General features: G+C 46.6%; 2 protein-coding genes across 12 annotated transcripts in view; one reads left to right on the forward strand and one right to left on the reverse strand.

Moving 5' to 3' along the window:
• The window catches only part of LOC126516489 (uncharacterized), a 93,280-nt gene extending 81,374 nt beyond the window's left edge, over positions 1-11,906 (reverse strand). For 6 of the 10 annotated variants that reach the window (XM_050166616.3, XM_050166615.3, XM_050166614.3 and 3 more), the window contains exons 1-4: positions 10,627-10,732; positions 8,329-8,395; positions 5,756-5,808; positions 696-827 (exon numbers count right to left, since the gene is read on the reverse strand). In XM_050166616.3, the coding sequence (XP_050022573.1) occupies positions 696-827; positions 5,756-5,808; positions 8,329-8,395; positions 10,627-10,731 (357 nt within the window). In that variant the 5' untranslated portion in view covers position 10,732. Of the gene's footprint in view, positions 1-695; positions 828-5,755; positions 5,809-7,977; positions 8,067-8,328; positions 8,396-10,626; positions 10,733-11,634 lie in introns of those variants that run through there. The other 4 variants (XM_055063902.2, XM_050166618.3, XM_050166619.2 and 1 more) reach the window with 4 other exon arrangements.
• The window catches only part of LOC126516490 (uncharacterized), a 62,080-nt gene continuing 53,152 nt past the window's right edge, over positions 10,794-19,721 (forward strand). For both annotated transcript variants that reach the window (XM_050166621.3, XM_050166622.3), the window contains exon 1: positions 10,794-10,883. The gene's annotated coding sequence lies outside the window, so the exon portion shown is untranslated. The remainder of the gene's footprint in view (positions 10,884-19,721) is intronic.

Here is a 19,721-nt window from a genome sequence, read left to right on the forward strand (position 1 = left end):
TCAATGCCCGGTAGGCCCTGCCCAAAGGTTGAACAACTGGGTGGCGAGACGGCTTATGGCGGGCGGCACCCCATGGCAGCTGCAATATCTGCGCTACGCTTTTTATCTTGGAGGCCACATGCAGCAGACGCAGCAACGTGTGACTGCCGTGTGTAGACTGGCAGTTGCGCGGTGCTGCATCTTTCACTGCTTTTGACATGAGATTGTAAATTCCCTGCTGCATGCGCTGCAATAATATTTGGCTCACATGCTCACAGGAGCCTCGTTAACAGATCGGAATTGTTTTCTTACTGTGTTCAAAAAGTGTTTTAGGGCCTCCTTCAGGTCCAGAAAACTGTGACTCAAGTTCTCTCACTCCCAAACTCTGGCTGCATTGATATCCTCGCATGACGTCCCAGATATAGTTGTTTTCTCTGCTGAAAGACCTTAAGAAAGTCGCGAGTGTTGAATGTTTGTCTTTGAATGCAATGTCATTTCATATTTACTATTCTTCAATTAACGAGTGTTGGCCAGTCACTGTCATAATACATGTGATCAGAGGAATGAGTGTTAGTAGTTTGAAGGCACCCTACGACAGGAACAGCAGTTAACATGCTGTGACGGCTTCAAAAGCACGTCAGACATCTCATGAAAAAAGAAAAAGAATAATCGCTGCAGAAGAGACAACAAAAATTACCCAATAATGAGAAACGCACCTTTCTGTCCCAAGTGATGTGGTCTCGGGTTTCAGTCGACACTGGTGGGACATGGTGCTTGACTGGTGCAAAGTGGGCCTGCCGCACGGCCTCCTCCCTCTGTGCCGTCTCTTTGGATGCAGCCACGACCCTCTGCAAAGCACATTAGAGAGGACAACTAGGGCTTTGCTTTTTTTTTTTCCTGCTCACACAAATAACCCCCCTCCCCCCCACACTTTTACTAGGAGTAACAAAACTTCCAAGAACCACCTGCAGTACAAAAAAAATTTAACCAAATTTGTGCATTCTACGTGATCCTTCAGTACTCCTCACAGATAAAGAAGTCATGTTTTTAGATTGTTGGCACACATTGTCCGAATCACTGAAATGCTTGACTAGCTTACTATGCCTGTTTGTTTCCTTTGTTTGGGGTCAGATTGCTGATGTTGACGCATGCGCTGATGGTTCAATGTCAGGACTACTATATTCATTAAATCAGGGGGTTTTCCGAGCCAAAACTATGAACTATGAGGTACATCGTAGTGGGGGACTCCGAATGAATTTTCGCCATCTGAAGTTCTTCAATGTGCACCTAAATCTGAATACTACACGGGTGTTTTTGCATTTTTCTCCCATCAAAATGCAGCCACCATGGCCGAGATCTAATCCCACGTCCTCGTGCTTCCCCTTCCCCGGAACACGATGCCGGGCAAGGACGACGAGAGGCGCACCGCGCGAGCCATAGCCCTAGCCCAGAAGCTGGAAGAGAACCCCAGGGTCCTCTACGCGGACGCCTCGCTTCAAAAACACAGTGACTGTGCAGCGGTGGTGGTTACATCAAAAGACAGGCTGATCGTCAGCCGTCCCTGAAGACAACAGACCCCACAGTTGCCGAAGAAGCGGCCGTGGCCCTCGCACTTGCACAGCCGAGCGTGGACACCGTAGTCACCGACTCAAAGACAGCCTACAGAAGCTTCCGCAGGGGGGTAATCTCCTCCACGGCCCGAGCCATTCTAGCCAAGCACAAGCCTCCGGGAAGAGCCATAGAGCTCGTGTGGGTCCCGGCTCACTCGCAGGTAGCAGGCAACACCATCGCCGACTACCATGCCCGAGAAATGTCAATCCGCGCCGAGCACGAGCCGGAAGAGCTACCGCACCCTGTTACCAGCTTTCGAGACATTACCCGGATGTACCGAGAGGAAAGGTGCAGACTGCGAGAACCGCACCCCAATCTCACCAGGCAACAACAGACGATCCTGCGTCAAGCGCAGGCGGGATCACTTGTGCATCCCGTACTGTTGAACTGCATGTACCCTGCGGAATACGATATGCTCTGTCCTTTTTGCAGAAGAGAAAAGGGCACCCTGTCGCACGTCTTGGCAGAGTGTACAGAGCTCAAGACCCCGCCTCCTTCCCTTCCCACCAACACCCCCAATCCCCAACCCCTTGAGCGATGGGAGACCTTGTTATCGAGCCCCGCCCTACCGATTCAGCTCGCACTGACGGACAGGGGCCAGGAGCTGCTGGTAACATATGGGTCCCGTAACTAGGGGACCCCCCCGTCTGGTGCCTGCGTGCACCACCGATTTATTTTGTGCCCAGTAAATGTTGCTTCATCATCATCCTTGTGCTTAACAGCACCAAAGCCACTAAGCAACCATGGTGGGTCTACCATTTTCATCAAACTTTCAGTTGCAAGTCCAGCGCTTGCCCTATGTAGTTCTACTTCTTTATCTTTTCCACTGGTTTCTTTCACCCACTAATATGAACCAACTCGCCCAGCAAACAACGTTACTTAACATCAATAACACTACCCTTGAATTTCAAGCAGGCACGTGCCCAAGGGTAGGCTTGAGATCAACATCTCTTTTTTTTGTAGTTTTTTATTCTTGTGCACGTGAAAATGCAGCGCTCGTTGGGACAAAGATTTGGGTTCAAATATTGCGTAAAACTTGGCAAGACCGCTGCAGAAACTGTTACTGTGCTCAAGACTGCTTACAAAGAACATACCCTGTCAGATCGGCAAGTGTTTCGGTGGCACAAGGCCTTCTTGGAAGGCCGGGAAGAGGTCGACGACGAGGACCGCGCCGGACGGCCATCCACGACCACCACGGCTGACAATGTGACGCGAGTGAGGGAACTGTTGAACTCAGACCAACGATTAAGTGTTCGTTTAATGGCCGATATGTTAAACATTCCGAAAACTCAAGTTCATGAAATCATTACAAACGATATCGGCATGCCGAAAGTGTGTGCAAAAATGGTTCCAAAAGTGCTCACTGATGATAAAAAGTCACGCCACGTTGAAATGTGCCAAGAAAATCTCGACATGTGCAAACATGATCGAAAATTTTTGGACAACGTCATTACAGGTGACAACACTTGGGTATTTGAATATGACCCAGAGACCAAAAGGCAATCATCAGAGTGGCACACGCACTCATCCCATCGCCAGAAGAAAGCCAGGTTGAGCAAATGAAAGATCAAGATCATGCTCATCGTTTTTTTTTTAGATCCACGGACTGGTTCATCACGAGTTTGTAAAACCTGGAGCTACTGTGAACTCCAAATTTTATGTGGAAGTCCTTAAAAGACTGAAACGCATGGTTCAATGCATCCGGCCGGACATCGCAGACAACTGGAAGTTGCACCACGATAATGCACCGGCCCACAGTGCCTTCATCGTCGCCAACTACCTAGTTAAAGCAGGGGTGCCAAAGATCCCCCAGCCCCCGTACAGCCTGGACTTGGCTCCCCACAACTTTCTTTCTCTTTCCATGCCTCAACACACCTCTGAAAGGCAAGCATTTCGGGACAGCGGACGGGATCAAAGCAGCTTGCACCGCAGCATTAGAGGCCATTGCGGAGGAGGACTAACGCAACACATTCCAGAGCTGGAAGTCTCGCTGAAGCCGATGTATCGACGCAAAAGGAGAGTATTTTGAAGACTTTTAAACACTTGTAACGATGAATTCAATAAATAATTTTTAATGGCCTTACTGACATTACTTTCAGGACAGACCCTGTATATTTCTCTATATTGCTTCCAGACCTAATTCAAAATATGCTACTAGAAATCTTTATTTTAGACTCGCTTGTTTAGTTGTTCTTGGCAGTGTTCTTCCTGCGCTTCTTTCATGTGCGAGTCCATTTGAGGTGGTTCCTTGTTTGTCATGCAAAGGAGAGATGTATGTCACAGACATACACCTCTCACCTGTGCATTCAGCTGTGAGATACATCTTATTTCATTTCTTTTTTGTGGGTTTACGCGCCTTTATGGCAAACGGTAGGCATATTTTACGTTAAGTTAAGGGGGGGGCACCTTTACTAGTTTTACTAGTAAAGGTGCCCCCTCCCTCCTTTTCATATAAAGGTTACCTAGGGTTGCCCCCCCCTCCCCCCCAAAAAAAATCCTAGGTACGTGCCTGATTTCAAGTCAGACCACAGATGAAGGGAACCTTTATTTTGCAACTGGAGAATGTTAAGTACACTTACCAGTTCTGAGAACATGCAGTCATGCAATGCATAGACTTGATTGGAGTGCATTACTGCACACACAATACAGACTGGATTTGACACCTGGCTTCCAGCGCTTCAAGGGGATCAAACATGGTATATGTGGGGGGACATTCTCCTAGCAATGATGTCTTCGTATGTACTGAGAAGTAGTGGACCACCACCTCGGGTACAGGCCTCTATCAGCGATGAACAGGAAAGCATGTACAATGCTAGCCAACATGCACAGCCAATCGTGCATGAAATGAAAAAAAAAATACCATATTTACTCATGTAGGGTCTGCTCTCATGTAAGGCCTGTACCCCCACTTTGGAGGAAAATTAGTAAAAAAAATTGCTGAGAACAATGTGCATACCCAAATGTGTAGCCTCCAAGATTGCACCAGCACACCACTGCATTCTTGTAGGCCATGACTGCATGCTGGCTAATTTTTGCAAACTGCTTACTAGATGGCACTAGTTACTGTTCTGCTGACGATGGAATCGTTATCACTGTATCCTCCCCCAGACTGCCATCAAGTGGCACAGACCCGGAATGCTTCAATTGTGTCAGCTGTGCTGTGGCACAATGTTTAACAGGTTTAGCTGTATCATGCTTTCAGGTGCATGAACAGGGCATCACTACAAGACGTGTGCGTATAAATTTTGAACACGTGGTGCGCAGTTTTGTTCAAGACTGTCATCAAGAGCCTGAAGGTGATGGAAATCTGAAACGGTAATGGACGGTACAGAGGACAACCAACTATAGAAGAGCACCCATGAGGTGAGCTCATCAAAAAAAAAAAAAGAATGAGTATAGCATAAGGGACAACGATGACGGAATAAGTGTTCATAGTCAGTTGCTAGTGGTTTCGTTATTCTGTGCAACAGTCAAGATAGGATGGGGTAGCTGTCGATCTGTAGCGTGAAGTGTTGTGCTACTTGTGTCGGTTGTGGCTTCTAAAGCAATAAACAGGATGTATTAGTATTTTCAAAAAGACCCTAACATTAGCACGCACCTTTGCCACAGGAAGAAAGCAACCCATTGCAGCGCCTGTCATGACTGAAATAATTTGGGAGGCTGCGCCAGGAAAGAGTAGCATTCGCTTCGCTAGAGCACTGTCTGCTAATTAACAAAAGCACCGAACTTTCAGTCATTTGAAATTCGGTTATGGCAAATAGTTTGCAATTGAACAAGCAAGGTATTAAAAGATAACCCTGCAGATCAATCACTTCATGATATGACTTTCAGAATGGTTTGTGCTTGAGTTAGTGGTTAACAGCACAATAAATTTAGCAATTATCACAAAGAGGGGCAGCAAAGAGAACACTTGACAATGCAGTTTGTCGTCCATGTGTGTCCTACAGTCATCCATGTCTGTGTCATGCCTGCCAAGTTTGCTGAGCCATGAGACAAGCTTCTCATGTTAAGTCAGGAAATTAAAACGCAAAAACGCAAGTCAGGAATTAAAACACAGGCCAGCAGGCATCATCACTACTCGAGAGACTATTTTCTGATGAAGTAAAAACAGCAGTTCCTCAACAAAACAGATCAGAGAGCTGCAGTAGCATGTGTCATAACTCACCAGCAGCTCCACCTTCTGCTCCTCAGTCATGTCTTCCTCCCAGAGGCCTAGAGCTGTGTCAGTCAAGAGAACAGTCAAGATCGTGCTGACAACAGGGAGAGTTCACAAAGTGTGCTAAGTAGAGAGGTTATTTTGTTCATATTTGCTGGTCAAATGCAAAACATTAAATGTCATGTGCCGGTTATGCTGCAGAGGTAACTAGAGCTGATCGAAAACATTACAGCTGATAATGTACCATCACAAGGGCGGCCACTATATTCAAAAGTGTTTAACTACTATTCATTTTGCGATGGAGCAAGAAAGGGGCAGGATCTCCAACAAGAGAAATATTTAACATGCATCAGCAAGTCACGTCTCAAACTGTGCTTTTGCAGTAATCCTTGCTTTAACATTATTTTGATGCTCCCATTGACCACTGTGTACAACAGCAGAACATACCATACAGGAAGCATCAAGGGAGGTGCGCTGCAAATATATTTGTTTTGTTTTTGGACAGACGCTGGCTGGGCAGCATAGATCAATAGTCCGCATAATACTGCCAAGGCTATATGATAAATGAGCACAAAAATGACTGCATCACAATTCCAGAGACTGTATTCTCAATACATAACTTTCAAGGATCAGTTGGGGTAGCGAAAGCAAAAGCAGCAAAAGACATCCATGCACAGGCACACTGTCCATTGGAGTCAAGTACGTCAGCAAGACTGAAATGGGTCATCAAAAGACACCCACCACGAATTCTGGCATCACTCTCAATATGATCCTCATTCAAGTGATGACCACATAAACCACCTCACGGTCTGATCAGCAATTTGTGACCAGCTCAACTTATCACTGATCCATGATCATCACACCAAGTGAAAGAACTGCTGAGAATTATTCAATAGATAGCATGCCCAAATGCATGTTTAAAGGGACTGACAACTGGCCAGAATGTGTTGTGAGACGTTGATGGAAACGAAATGACCATGACTTACAGTGATGGAATCCAGCATGCTGTTAACGATTTAAGTAAGAATTGCAATTTTAAATTGGCAAAGGAAGTCTCAAAAACCAGTAAGTGGCGAGACCTGGTGGTGAAATCTTCGTACTTTGAATGTATTCTTTGAGATTGCTGCACTTAAGCAGACTGCATTAAGTACAGCATGATTAGTGCTAAAAATTGTAGTTGGTATATTACTAGACACTTGCGCATTATTCTACGATTTGGAAATAAAAAACGCACATGTGGCTACGGCAACACACTGAACTCCATACCACGTGTAAAGGTGTCGTTTTGTTTTCGATCCGATTCATTTCATTTTGACTGGTTAAATACCAAAGAGGTTGGACAGGAATACACGAAAACACGAAGCTACTCTCACAGAAATAATTGAACAATTCGGAAAACATGTATCGCAGGAACATCGACATGATAAACGAAATCATACTTTTTCACAGCTAAGGCCACACTTGTCATCTGCCTCCCACTAATGCCAGTGCATAATCGCTATCGCACTCACCAATCACCATTTTCAGCATGCTTCCAGTGAATGACTAAATCCTCACTGCAGAATGAAAAATTGTGAGAAAAATGTTCCATGGCATTTTCTGCATTAGCAACTTCATGATTAGACACTCTGACCAATAAGCTTTCCCTCGCACTAAAAAAAAAAAGGAAAAAAAAAGGGGGGGGGTATCATGAAAATTGGTGGTCAGTCCCTTTAAAGATGCTTGTTTAAAGTTGTAAGCACAATATACAGTGCACCTAAACTTAGGCCACTGCAAGCAGCTTTCAAAAGTACATATTCTGCGGCCAGTCCGGTGCACTCGGTAACCTACTTGTGTACGAGAACACTTGGGGACTGTGCGAGAAAACAGGACAAGGTCAGACAACACAAGTGACGTCTTTTTGCACAGTCCCCAAGTATTCTCGCAGATATATACCCCCAAGCTTAGTTTTAAACTCTTCTGTGGCTTATTTGGGGCTACCCAGCCTAAAATTTTCTCAGGTCCCTTCTTGCACACTATGTTAGGTAACAAAAACAACGAACGCACCAGTATTACACAAAAGGAAGCCAAGTTAAAATATCGTCATGCTCAGAAAAGAACACAGATCATGCTCTGTATTAGGCCACAATGCACGGTCAACCCGGGCTCATGCCACATGCTCAGCAACACATGCAAAAGAAAGCAGTGTCAAAGCAGGCTGTCACATTTACTCCTTTTCAGTTCTACCTTACTTCGTTCAGTCCACCGGTTCCTTGGGTACTTGGAACAAAGCAATCAGGCAAAGGTACTTGATGGCAACACTAGTGCAGTGCAGAATCCACTGTAGATGATAGCAACGACCATGCAAAAAGAAAGCAGCTGTTTTTACTCCACGAAAGCAGCAGACGCACCAGCAACATGACAGTGAGCTTCTCCCAGAATGCGGATTGTTTGAACACAGCAGGAACAGTTATACGAGTTTTTGCCCAGACAGTGCAAAGAAGTGCAGAGCTAGACAGGGGTACTTAAGCAGAGCCCTTTGCAATGCTAGGAAAGTGACGGCACAAATGTTGTTCTTGGACTGTCCCAGTCAAAGAACTCACCCTGGAGTTCTTCATCCATGTGAGAGTCTTGTTGCTCAGGCGAGCACCGCCGTGTAACCGTTGCCAGCTACAACGGACAACATTAACACCAACAGTTATTTCATCATTGAAAGCTACTGCGATACTAATCAGTAGGTGATTTGTTTTTCCTTTTGTAATGATACACACAGTCTAAATTCAGTGTTGGCTACTGAACAGTAGCACAGATGCTAAAGTTTCAACCTGAGCACGGGCTCTGCCTTTTTTGTATGCCACGTAACGTTAACATACTAGCCAACCGCATGTGAAATCAGTGGTTAACCAGCGCATACAGTGGCACTGGCAATGTGTACCACAGAACAAAGCATTCACACCAATCTGTGGCCAAAAGCCTTGCCACAGCAAGCCTGCAAGCACATGTTACAATATGCAGCTGCTCTGGCTCTAGAAGTGTATGTAATACAGGACACTTTGTTAGTACTAACAATTTAACCCATCAGCAAATATGCTCTGCCCTTGCCAGGCTGCCAAGCAAAGAAGGTAACCAGTGCCTGTAGGTTGATGTTCTAGGACCCATACCTTAATGCTGCACACATTACTTAAAGCACATAGTATCGACTTGGTCAAGTTGGCAATTGTTAGCTATAATAGTCAGTGCACTATTGCAGATGAATGGACAAACAACTGTTAGAAGACTCGTGCTGCTGAGCACAATTTAGCCGTGGAAACGGTGCGCTTAGGTGACACATGTGTATGCATGGCATGAGCTCGGCTCACCGATAAGGGGCTGTTGTATCTAGAAAGGAGATGGGCACAATAGTTACCTTTCTGCTGTATGCATTGTCATACATGTGTGTGACTGACCGTAATCTCATTGCGAGTGTCCTCATATAAGTGTTTACATTTGCAGGTAAAGATTACTAGGGAAGCTTGATGTGGTCTTACCAAACTATAAACACATGAGATCTGAGAAAAAACTGAATACCCGCGCAGCCTCACAACACAGCCTAGTGTTCGCATTCAGAGCCTCTACCAGTATATGTGAACAACATTGTGATGTTCAGTTTTGCTGACTACTGTTACAGGCTGCTCGGAAATTAAAGTTCTGAGATCCCGTGGTCCGTAAACATTTGTGGTCGGCTGTTCATGCCGGTGATGACAGACCGTCACAGGTCTTGTCAGGCTGTTGGGAGACCAAGCAAGAAAACTCTCAACCAGGATGGGCTCCCTTGCGTAGCTTGCGCAAAGGAGCCAATCGCGACCAAGAAATTCAATCCGGATTGGGCTTGATTGCAATCAAAAGTGCACCGTGTGACATCTGTATAAAACCACCTCAACTTGGATCTTCCTTACCAATTTAACTGTGTGCCAGCGGTGGCATAGGTTTCATTACAGATTTTGGCAGGCTGCTGGCGGGAGACTTATCAAAAATAATATTCTGTTATTTTTCCTAGGAAGCAAAAACAGGATGCCACCAAATATTGCACTAGCATTAAGTACAGTACATTTACTTTCCGTGTACAAATTTCAAGCAAAGTGCATAACCAATGACTTCTGCTACACTACTTGTAATTTAGTGTAGTTGCCACACTTGAGGCACATTTGCATACCACTCTCCACAAGCTTAGTAGCCAAGCACCAGTGATAAAAAATACCAAGTGATGCAAGCTAAATATGCTTTAGACAGATACACGAGTAGCAAAGAGTCAGAAATTGTTCTGGCCACTGCCAGACATCTGCTGATTCCTCATGCATGTATTAAATGGCACAGCCTGCACATTATCATCAATTAACCAAGGTTTAGTACGAGGATAACCATTTTGGTGAAAGTGTAAAATAAGCACTAACTCTTCCCCTTTACACAGAGAAAGCCATGTTTGCAGGAGAATCGGCAACTTTAAAGCTAATGAAAAGTAACAAGGCACAAAATAGGCACTGTACTTAAATAACACAAAACCCCTCGTTTCGCGTTATTTAATCTGTGCTCTGAAACCTTGAATATGTTTCTAGCAGTTACCCCTGAAAATTTAACGGCTACGGACGACGGCCCGTTATTTTGTTATTCACCCTTTCGTAGGACGGAAGCAGAAATGCATGGCGAGAAAAGCCCAGCTTAATTTAGCTTGTCGTGCGTGCAGACGGCATGCCAACGGCGGTGCATCATTATCTGACGAACGCGCGCATGCGGTCCGTTTCGTGAATGGAAGCCCGGAGGGCGTATATGCAGCCCGAGGCTCGCTGTCATTCGCCCGGCCCAACTGCTTGACCGCACGCCGTTCTGGACGAGCGGCCGATATGCCGGCTCGGCGGGCAGCTTACGTCGAACGTCACTCGGGGCTGCTGCGTGATCTCCACGGGCGAAGACGGCTGCTGCGCTTCGCCGGGCGTCGTCGCGTCCTCGCCGCCCCCTCCGCTGTGGGCCATGATGTCCAGCGCGGTTGCCACACAAATCACTCTCAAGCGATGAGTTACGAGCACAGCAGCTGTGACCACGCGTGCACGTGTGTGTGGGCACGGAAACCACCGCCGCAAAGGCCAGGCGACCGTAACGAAGAGGAGCGAAGGAGGGAACGGCGGTGAGTGCTTGCTGGTAGTGTCCGCACAACGAACGCCGGTCGGTGAAAGCGTTGCAGGCGGTGCTTGTCAGGTCGCGGTTGATCCCAAAGTCGCCTGCAAACGCTGCGTCGCCACGCCACCGAACACGGTCGTGCGTTTCTCAGTCAATCCGTGGTTTCATACCGCCGCCGCCGCGTCCAGCGAATACAAGCTGAAACACGACGACAACGCGAAGGCGCCGCCATGAGCGCAGTGTTGCTGCGCTGTTAGGCGGCGGCCGAAACGGCACGCTGGATTTGTCGCGCTGAGACGAGGGGCCTCGATAGTCCTAGATGTAGCGTTGCTGCAGCTTCGCTAATAATTATTTAGCAAAAATTGTGGTCCGCTTGCACCGTGATCTCGCGTGTCGATCGAATGTTACGCACCTTTATCTAGTTTTGCATTTCGCTTTGAAAGCCACGACCGCCAGTGGTGAATCTTGACCTATGCTGAGGCTGCTGCTCAACAGCCGCCGTGCACCATTGAACTTCGTTAGCGTCCTATTCTGATCGACAGATCAATCAGTGCTGTTCGGCATTGTAAAATGCAGTCGTAAGAGTGGTTAAACTCATCCAGAAATAAATAATGTGAGCTGATGTCTTCGTAAAACAAAGCTCGATTGAGTTAGCCTTCATGATGACCTACGCCTGCTACAACGATTCACGGCCGCGCTGGAACGCGAGCACTCGTGTTCCAGCGCGGCCGTAAACGAATTGAGAACCGCGGTCTTACCTGCATCTATGCCTTCATGCAGCAATCAGGTAGCGTCACCGCGCATACGACAGACTCGGAAGAACAGCGACGTTGATCTTCGCTTCTAGATTGCGCGCCGCAACTGATCTGCGGCTGTTCCCGTGCCGTGAACTCGCTCGTGGCAGGAACCTCGATTTGCGGTCGTCGCTCGAGGTAGCGTCCGACTTTCACGTGCCCCAGCTCTACAGCGGCGAAAGTAACGTACGCGCAATTAACAAATCGAGATGTTCTGCCTGGAGATAAATCGCCTGCCTTTCGTACCAAGTAAATGGCAGCCACCTGGAAATGGTGGCAAATAAGAGAAAAGAAAGACAAAAATGCAGCTGGTGATGTGGAAAAAAGTGTACTGCTGTCTTTCGAAGCGTTTGTGCTTGGGCACTCACACAGGAATGTATGCATCGTCTTAGAAAAATTCATTATTATATCAAACCGAGTTCATTGTTGACCGTATTATTCATTTTATTCCTCCTTTATTGCCTCATTTATATTTGCTACGGAACAGTATTTGCGATGACAAAGAGGCGAGCAGGGTAAAGACGACGACGACGATTAGAGGCTAGCGCGAGCGGTTGCCTCTTGGCCAAGTGCAGCGTAGTTGCGGCGTTGTAGCCTGTGATGCGTGTGGCTCCTACCCACGATGGGGGATTGGCCAAGAAATGGGTGGATTATTCGAAATTATTATGGAGCATAAATTTCCTAATAGCTATTGAAATAGCATTGAATTTGCCTTGTATTTCCTTGTAAATATACTTGTATATAGCTTTTCGTCTGCGTCTTCCTACGTAACAATATTATATACACTTTTTTCTCTCTTGATTGAATAACAGTCTACTGAATCGTTTTGAACTTTCCTCGCTTCAATTTATGCAACAAAATTATAGATATATAGATTTATTACCTGAACACATATGCAAAGTCTGCCCGACTCTTGGCCAATCCCCATGAGTGGGTATGCGCCAAACTCATCAAGGTCATCATCATCATCATCAGGTGTCAATATATTCCTGTCTATGCGAGACTGACTATACCTCATTACACACTATATTATTTCATTTATTGTCGGTTTCTTTCTCGTATTCGATTATTAATTTATTTTTAATTGTTTATTCTTTTTGTCAAATTACCACCCGATTCGTGGCCTTTCTCTCAAGCATAGGCGTCGACTACGGGGTGGGGGTGAAGTGCTCGAGCCGCCCCCCCCCCCCCCAGAATTCCGAAATTTAGTGATGGGATCAGGGGGCATCATAGCTTCTTTTGTACGGTTTTGGACAAATCGACTGAAGAACTACATTTGCCTGAAAGTTGAAAGAACAGCTTTAGCTCGGGGGCTCCTATCTAAACACATTGGAAAGGAGAAACAGTTTTTCTCGCTAACCACAACACCGAATTTTATGAGGTTTGTTGCATTTAAACGCAAAAGTTAAAATCTAGTGACTCTGGGTTGCAAATTTTTTTATTTTGGTCGTCAATTTTTAAATAAAAATTGGCAAAAATCGCAAATTTTCGGCAAACGAAATTATCGATTTATAACTGTAACTAGCAAAGAAAAATGAGATCACAATTCTGCAAATTGCACCTAATAGTGCATCCAGAGCGGTCAAGATTGATATATTATACATGGCGCTCAAGTAAACCACTTATATAGTAGTAGAACTGCAATGCCCTTGTAAATGCCCTAGACAATGTAAAAAAAAAATAATGTAAGAAATAAATTGACATATCAAATTTGTCTGCTTTGGATGCTCTAACGGATACAGTTTACAGACCTGCAATATCGGTTCTTGGAGCAGAACAACGATTTGTAAAAATTGTGTTTCTATTTTATTCAAGTCTACCAATTTTGAAAACTACTTTTAAAAAAACCAGGCCCTAAGTCGAAATTCCGCTTCCAGCAGTCACTAGAACTTTTTCTCTCAAAAGCAGCAAATTCCATAAATATCGGCTCAATGGTTATCTCAGAAAAGTGTTTCAGCATTTTACATGTATTTGAATAGGTAGCATTGGAGTTGAGCCCGAGTTAAAGTTTCCTCCTAAATTTCCGTGGCTACACAGTTTTGTCTCGCATCAACAAAGGAGAAGAATGACAACACCAAGAGTTTTAGATCCAGTTCACCATGAGGGATTCCGACTGGCAACGGCAGCTCTCCGAACATCTACCGTTCCAAGACTCTTTGCGGAACCAAATGAACGGTCACTTGATTAGTGCAGGTGTTTCTTTCGTGCACATTCTCTTCTAAGACTTCGGACCCTTCCAGAACACCCAAATCAACTGTGTACTCAATACATCAACTATGAACTTACCTTTAAAAATAAGCCCGGCCGAGACTACACATCATCCTTGAGAACATAAATAAAGTATTTATAACAAAACGAATGGGACTCCGAGCTTCATAATAAACTCCACTGCATTCCTGTCTTGCATTCCATTAAACCCATCTTGAGCGAATAAGATAGTGTCAGACGCTGGGAATGGTTCTACGAAGTGGTCTTGTGCCGTCCGGAAATTTGCCACACACACTTAAAGGGACACTAAAGGTTAATATTAAGTCAACCTGGACTGCTGAAATACCATCCCAGAAACCTCGAAACGCTTGTTTCGTGCGAAGAAGATACTTATTTTAAGAGAAAATGTGTTCTGAAGCGTCCGCGTACCTTTAGCGCAGTTCAAATCGCCCGCCCTCCGATCGAGAAGTGGTGACGTTATGGTCTCATAGTGACGTTGCTCCGTCGGTGAGTAAAACAGCGCCCGCAGACGGCGCTACGGCTTTTCTGCGCAAAACGCAAGCTCGCGGCCAGAAACAGAGCCAAGACAGAGCCGACAGCAGCGTGAAAGCGCGGAACTATGGTGGCTAGCGGGAGGGAAAGCGCGCGACGATAAGCTGGTTCTTTATTTTATGACGCCAACTTTGACGCTCGTTGCAATGGATGACCCTGACAACGACACATTGACTCGCGATGCTGGGCTCGGCTTCAACGATTTAAGCACTGATGAACGTGACCTGCTGCTGAGGGCTCGCGCTGCCGGCGTCGTTGCGTACTACTACGACGGCAACTGTATGCCATGGCTATACATATTCGCACATTTGTAGCTTTTCCTTCGTGAAAACCAAATGCCGCACTCACCGCCCCGTCTTCGACCTGCAATTGTTCTTGCGCTTCGGAGAATGCAGGCAAGACCGACGGAACAGCGCTACGGGAAAGCATTGCTTTGAAAGGCACTCCAGACGACTTCAGCAAGTCGGCGTTGAACTCCGAAAGTGCAACGAGCGCACTATGTGATTTTTCGGTTCTTTGCCGACGCGCTGTGGCAGGGGTACGGCACTTAACCACTTCGAACGGAAAGGTTCACTCGTTGACACACAGTGATAAGTAACGTTGGATTCGCCGCTGCAACTGCCCTTGGCCAAGTTCCGCGGACCGTTCGCGCATCCCAAGACATCACATGGACGTGGCATTCTCGCTGCTTGTTCCAAATGCAAGTTTCGCGAGACAGCAGAACCAGCGCAGCACGACGCGATAACGAAACAACTGAAACTCCAAAGAACGCGCGGCGCAGAGTCGAGCGCGCAGAGTCGAGCGAAAACGAAACCTTTCGACCACCCATACTACTGAAGGGTAACGTCAAAATGTTATTTTTTCTTAGAATCGAACAGAAGTAGACAAGTAGCATTGTCTTCCGTCCTATAACATAATGAAATGATCTTTTTAATGCGAGTAGTTGAGTACTAGTGACATAAATTATGATGAGGAGTGCCTTCGTCATCGGGCGAGTACCGGAATGTCGCTGGGGGGTCTCAAATCGTGTCATGCATTTACCTCAATTTCTCGCTTACTAAAGCTCTATTCGCGGTTATATTGACGCCTTAGACGTTTTAGAGCATTGCTTTATCACTTTAACTTGACTTCATAGTAACATTTAGTGCCCCTTTAACCAACAGACACCGCTTAAGAAAGGGGGACCCACTGGTCTGGGAAGAGTGCTCGGACAGCTTATCATATATGCATTGCGGTGAGTTTTTTTTTTTTCATGGTCGCTACGGGAAGCCATCATTTCTCGCCTGGGTCTCCTTCGCCACTGTGGCGTAGCAGCCTGGTGCGCAGCAGTTCCGGCGCTTATGCTTCTTCCGCTTCGGATTCCGAGAATACATGTCAACCAGAGCAATTGAAATTGAATTGAAACCTGCCGCCAAAAAACTCCAGATTCGACAATCGACGGCCGCATATTACGTGAATGATCGGCGCCACTTCTGCTCTGCTCACTGAAAGGTATGCCAACGTTGTCGCTGGAAGCGACCGGTAAGGCCGCTATGGGTAACGCCGGACGTTTCTGGCGCGGCCACCGGCGAAACAGGAAGACCAGGAATTTCACAAACTCCAAGGCCCGCGCGCCCGCGAGCGCGTCCCAGAGCACAGCCCAGGCCCTCCTCTCCCGGCGACCTTGACGACGGAGCGTGTGCGTGGACAGACGGCTCGCCACATTCACAGTTTGCCAGTATGCAAATGTCCTTATATCAATCCGGGCATCTTGGAAAGGCCCGAAAGCTCATGAACACTGTTAGCCTACTAGAAAGCTTTTGAAATGACCACCACAAGCTCGTCTGCTCTTGATCTTAAAAAGGCCTGAGAGATGGATGTTGGCTTTAGTGGAATCTAAAGATGATAGGTCGACCACAGACCTGTCGTTATGAACTCCGAATGAAAGGCGAAAGTGGCACGACCAACGCACACTAGATGAAGGAAAAGCAGAATGGATTGGCCTCAAATGTTTTCTTTTTTTTTTCTCTTAAAACCAGAACACGCTTTTGACACTCCATTCTTTGGTGGTCTTACCTTCCTGGTATTGTATTTCAGGAAACCATGAAAAACGATAGACAGATATATCTCGTCAAGAACAGAACTCCCAAAGAGGATGACGAAAGGGCACGCAATCACTGCAAGGGACCTTCAACGTCCGCTTCTGAACCTGCCAAGGTGTGCCTTAGCGGCACAAGCTCGACATCTGCCTCTGTAACCATTTCCTCCGCACGCGTGCGAATTGTTGGTGGTGATCCAGTCCCTAGCGTTAGAGCACAACTGGGACAATCAACCAGCTTGGAAACTAGCGTACAAATGGCTTCTGTATGACGCGTCAGTTGACAAGGTATTTTGTGAGACCTGTCGCGCTGCTTGTGAGGTGGAAATTTTTCTTCCAGTTACTTCCAGGGATAAGGACTCGCGCTTAGCGTTTGTGAAAAATGGGTATTCTAACTGGAAGAAAGCTCTTATAGGGTTTAAAAATCATGGGCCTCGAATCTGCACCGTGTGGCCATGAGCGCAACCGAAGCTGTGAAAAGGGGCGGTGAATGTAGCAACTGCTTGTGTAATTGGGAAGCAAAAAGAAATGCAAGACCTGAGGAAAGCGCTCACAGCGACATAATCTTCATTGTAGCACTTAGCATGCAGAGATTGCCAGTACATGGTCATGATGATGCAGAAAGTAATTTAATACTGCTTCTGTAACTTCGCGCCAATGGCATTCCAGAACTGCAATCATGGCTTTGTCGAATCCTGTACGGGTGGCTCTCCAACGACATTTTAAAGGAAATGTTGCAAATTTTGGCTCATGATGTTCTCCTGTCACTCACAAATGAGGTTCGTGAAGCGGGGCACTGTGCCGTAATCATAGATGAGACAACGGACATATCTGCTAAGGAGCAAGTGACGATCTGCTTTCGTATATTGTCCAAAAGAACTTCGAAACACATGAGCTGTTCTGTGGATTTTCTAACATTGCGTACACCAGAGTGACCAGTGTTTATTCACTTTTAAAGGACGTTATCTGCCGTTTTAATCTTTGCATTGGGAATTACCGTGGGCAATCCTATAATGGCGCCGCAAATATGAGAGGACAGCACGGTGGGCTGCCAGCCCTCGTACAACAGGAGGAGCCGCGAGCACCGTATGCAGACTTTCTTGCGAGCATACTTAACCTGGTGCTGCAGGACGTGAGTCAGAAAGTGGAAATGTGTCGGGATTTCTTCGGCATGAAATCGGAAATGATAAACTTTGCTACGTGCTTCCCATAGCGCCTGTTCCAGGCATTTCAGAAAGATGAGAGCGCGCGCTTGCGGAAGTTTTGTCCCACGAGGTGGACGCCACGGGCAACTTCTGTGAAGTCGATTGTTCAGAACTATAGTCACCAGATCTCTTTTCTTTATGGCCTAGCATCAGTAGGATCACATCAGTAGCATCACTACGCCGGAGCCAAAGCCACTGGACTTTTTTGAAAGCGCTGTCAAAATTCGACACATACTTCATTCTCAAGCTCCTGACACTAGTCTTTTCGCGATTAGTAGCAGTAAGTACTGCGTTGCAGAAAGCAGCACTAAGATTTGATCAAGCAGAAAAAATGGTCAAGGCCGTCAGGAAGGAACTTCGCGGACTTAGGAAGGAAGGATAGGATAGGATATCCTTCTACAATGGCGTGTGCCCACCGCGGGGGATTGGCCAAGATTTGGATGGAATTAGGAAGATTTTGTTAATGCAAAAATTGGTAAAAGTGTCAGGTGTCTATGGATAAAAAAATGTTTGAAGAACTTAAGAGAATCCCCTTGAAACAACTATGAATTTCTCCACGGCTGATCAAACATCCCTGTGGTAGTTTCCAAACTCCTAGAGAAATAATAGTTAGAATGGAAACATTTGAGCCAAGTTGTATTTTGCTGATTTTGGAACGAGACACACACAGAGGCGCGTGAATTGGAACGTAATTTTAAAGAGAAAGAAGCTCCGGCGCCAACGCAAAGGAAATTACCATGTTAGACTGATCCTTCCCCATCCCCACTATAGTTTTCGTTTATTTATTTATTCATTTAATTAATTATCTGTTTATCTATTATTAGTTTTTCACTAATGGTTTTCTTCTGATTACTTTTTTTCCTCACAAAAATTACTTTCTAAGCTCCAACGTTAAAATGGTCAATTCCCTTGTTTTTTTATGCACCCAATTTAACCACCCGATTCATAGCCAGAGAGAGAGAGTAAACGTTTATTGTAATAGAGGTTGTTTGGTTATATGGTGGGTGGAGCCCCTCCTCCAGGGCCCCACTGGTTACAGCGGCTCGCCGGGCCTGGTCAAGGGTCGCCAGTTGGCTTCCCAATTCCACTTCCGCGAGTCGCGCCTCCCACGACCAGTTATGTAGAGTGTTGTCTAGCAGCGGCGAGGTGGCAGCCGCCGGACGTAACGCGCACTGGAATGTTATGTGTTCCAATGTCGGTGTTCCTTCGCACCACGGGCATGTGTTGCTGTATTTGTCTGGGTACATTTTGTGTAGCCTGTATAAATGTGGGAAAGTGTTTGTTTGCAGGCTGCGCCAGTCCCGTGCTTGCCTCCTGTCTAGGTCTGGGTGAGGAAGGGCTTTGGTTCGCCTACTTAGTCGTTGTAATTCGAGGATTTCTCTTGGCGCACCAGGTGTCGAGGTGTTCTCTCGGGCGGTGTGGCCCGCGGCTCGGCCTGTCATGCCTCGAGCCAAGCGGTCCGCCCGTTCGTTCCCCGCTATCCCTGTGTGCGCCGGGCACCAGGTCACGCAATGATCCAGGGTGAGTTCCGTTCCTAGGATGCGGAAGACGCAGCCCGGTAAAGCCCCCCCAAGGAAGAGGCGGCAGGCGTCCTGCGAGTCTGTCAGCACGTAGGCCGATTGGCCCTTAGCTTCCGCGGCGCGTATGGCCAGGGCTATGGCCACAGCTTCGGCCGTTGCAACCGATTTCGTGTGTATGGATGCTGCTACGGTTGTTCGTCCTTGGCTAGTCACGACTGCTGCAAATGTATTGAGGGTGGTTGTATTCTTGTGATACGAACTCGCGTCTGTAAAGTAAGTATCCGGATCGCTTCGCCGCCTTAGTAAGGTGGCTGCCCGCGCGCGTCTCCGTGCCGCATGATGAACTGGGTGCATGTGACGGGGGATTGGCGCCACGTGGATTCGCTCTCGGATTTCAGATGGCAGTAGTATTGTTTCGTCGCCGCAATATTGTGGTGTCAGTGGATAGTGAAGTCTTTGTAAAACCGAGCGTCCCTGAGGTGTCGTGTT

This window comes from Dermacentor andersoni, chromosome 1 (genome assembly GCF_023375885.2).
Source record: "Dermacentor andersoni chromosome 1, qqDerAnde1_hic_scaffold, whole genome shotgun sequence".
NCBI lineage: Eukaryota > Metazoa > Arthropoda > Arachnida > Ixodida > Ixodidae > Dermacentor > Dermacentor andersoni.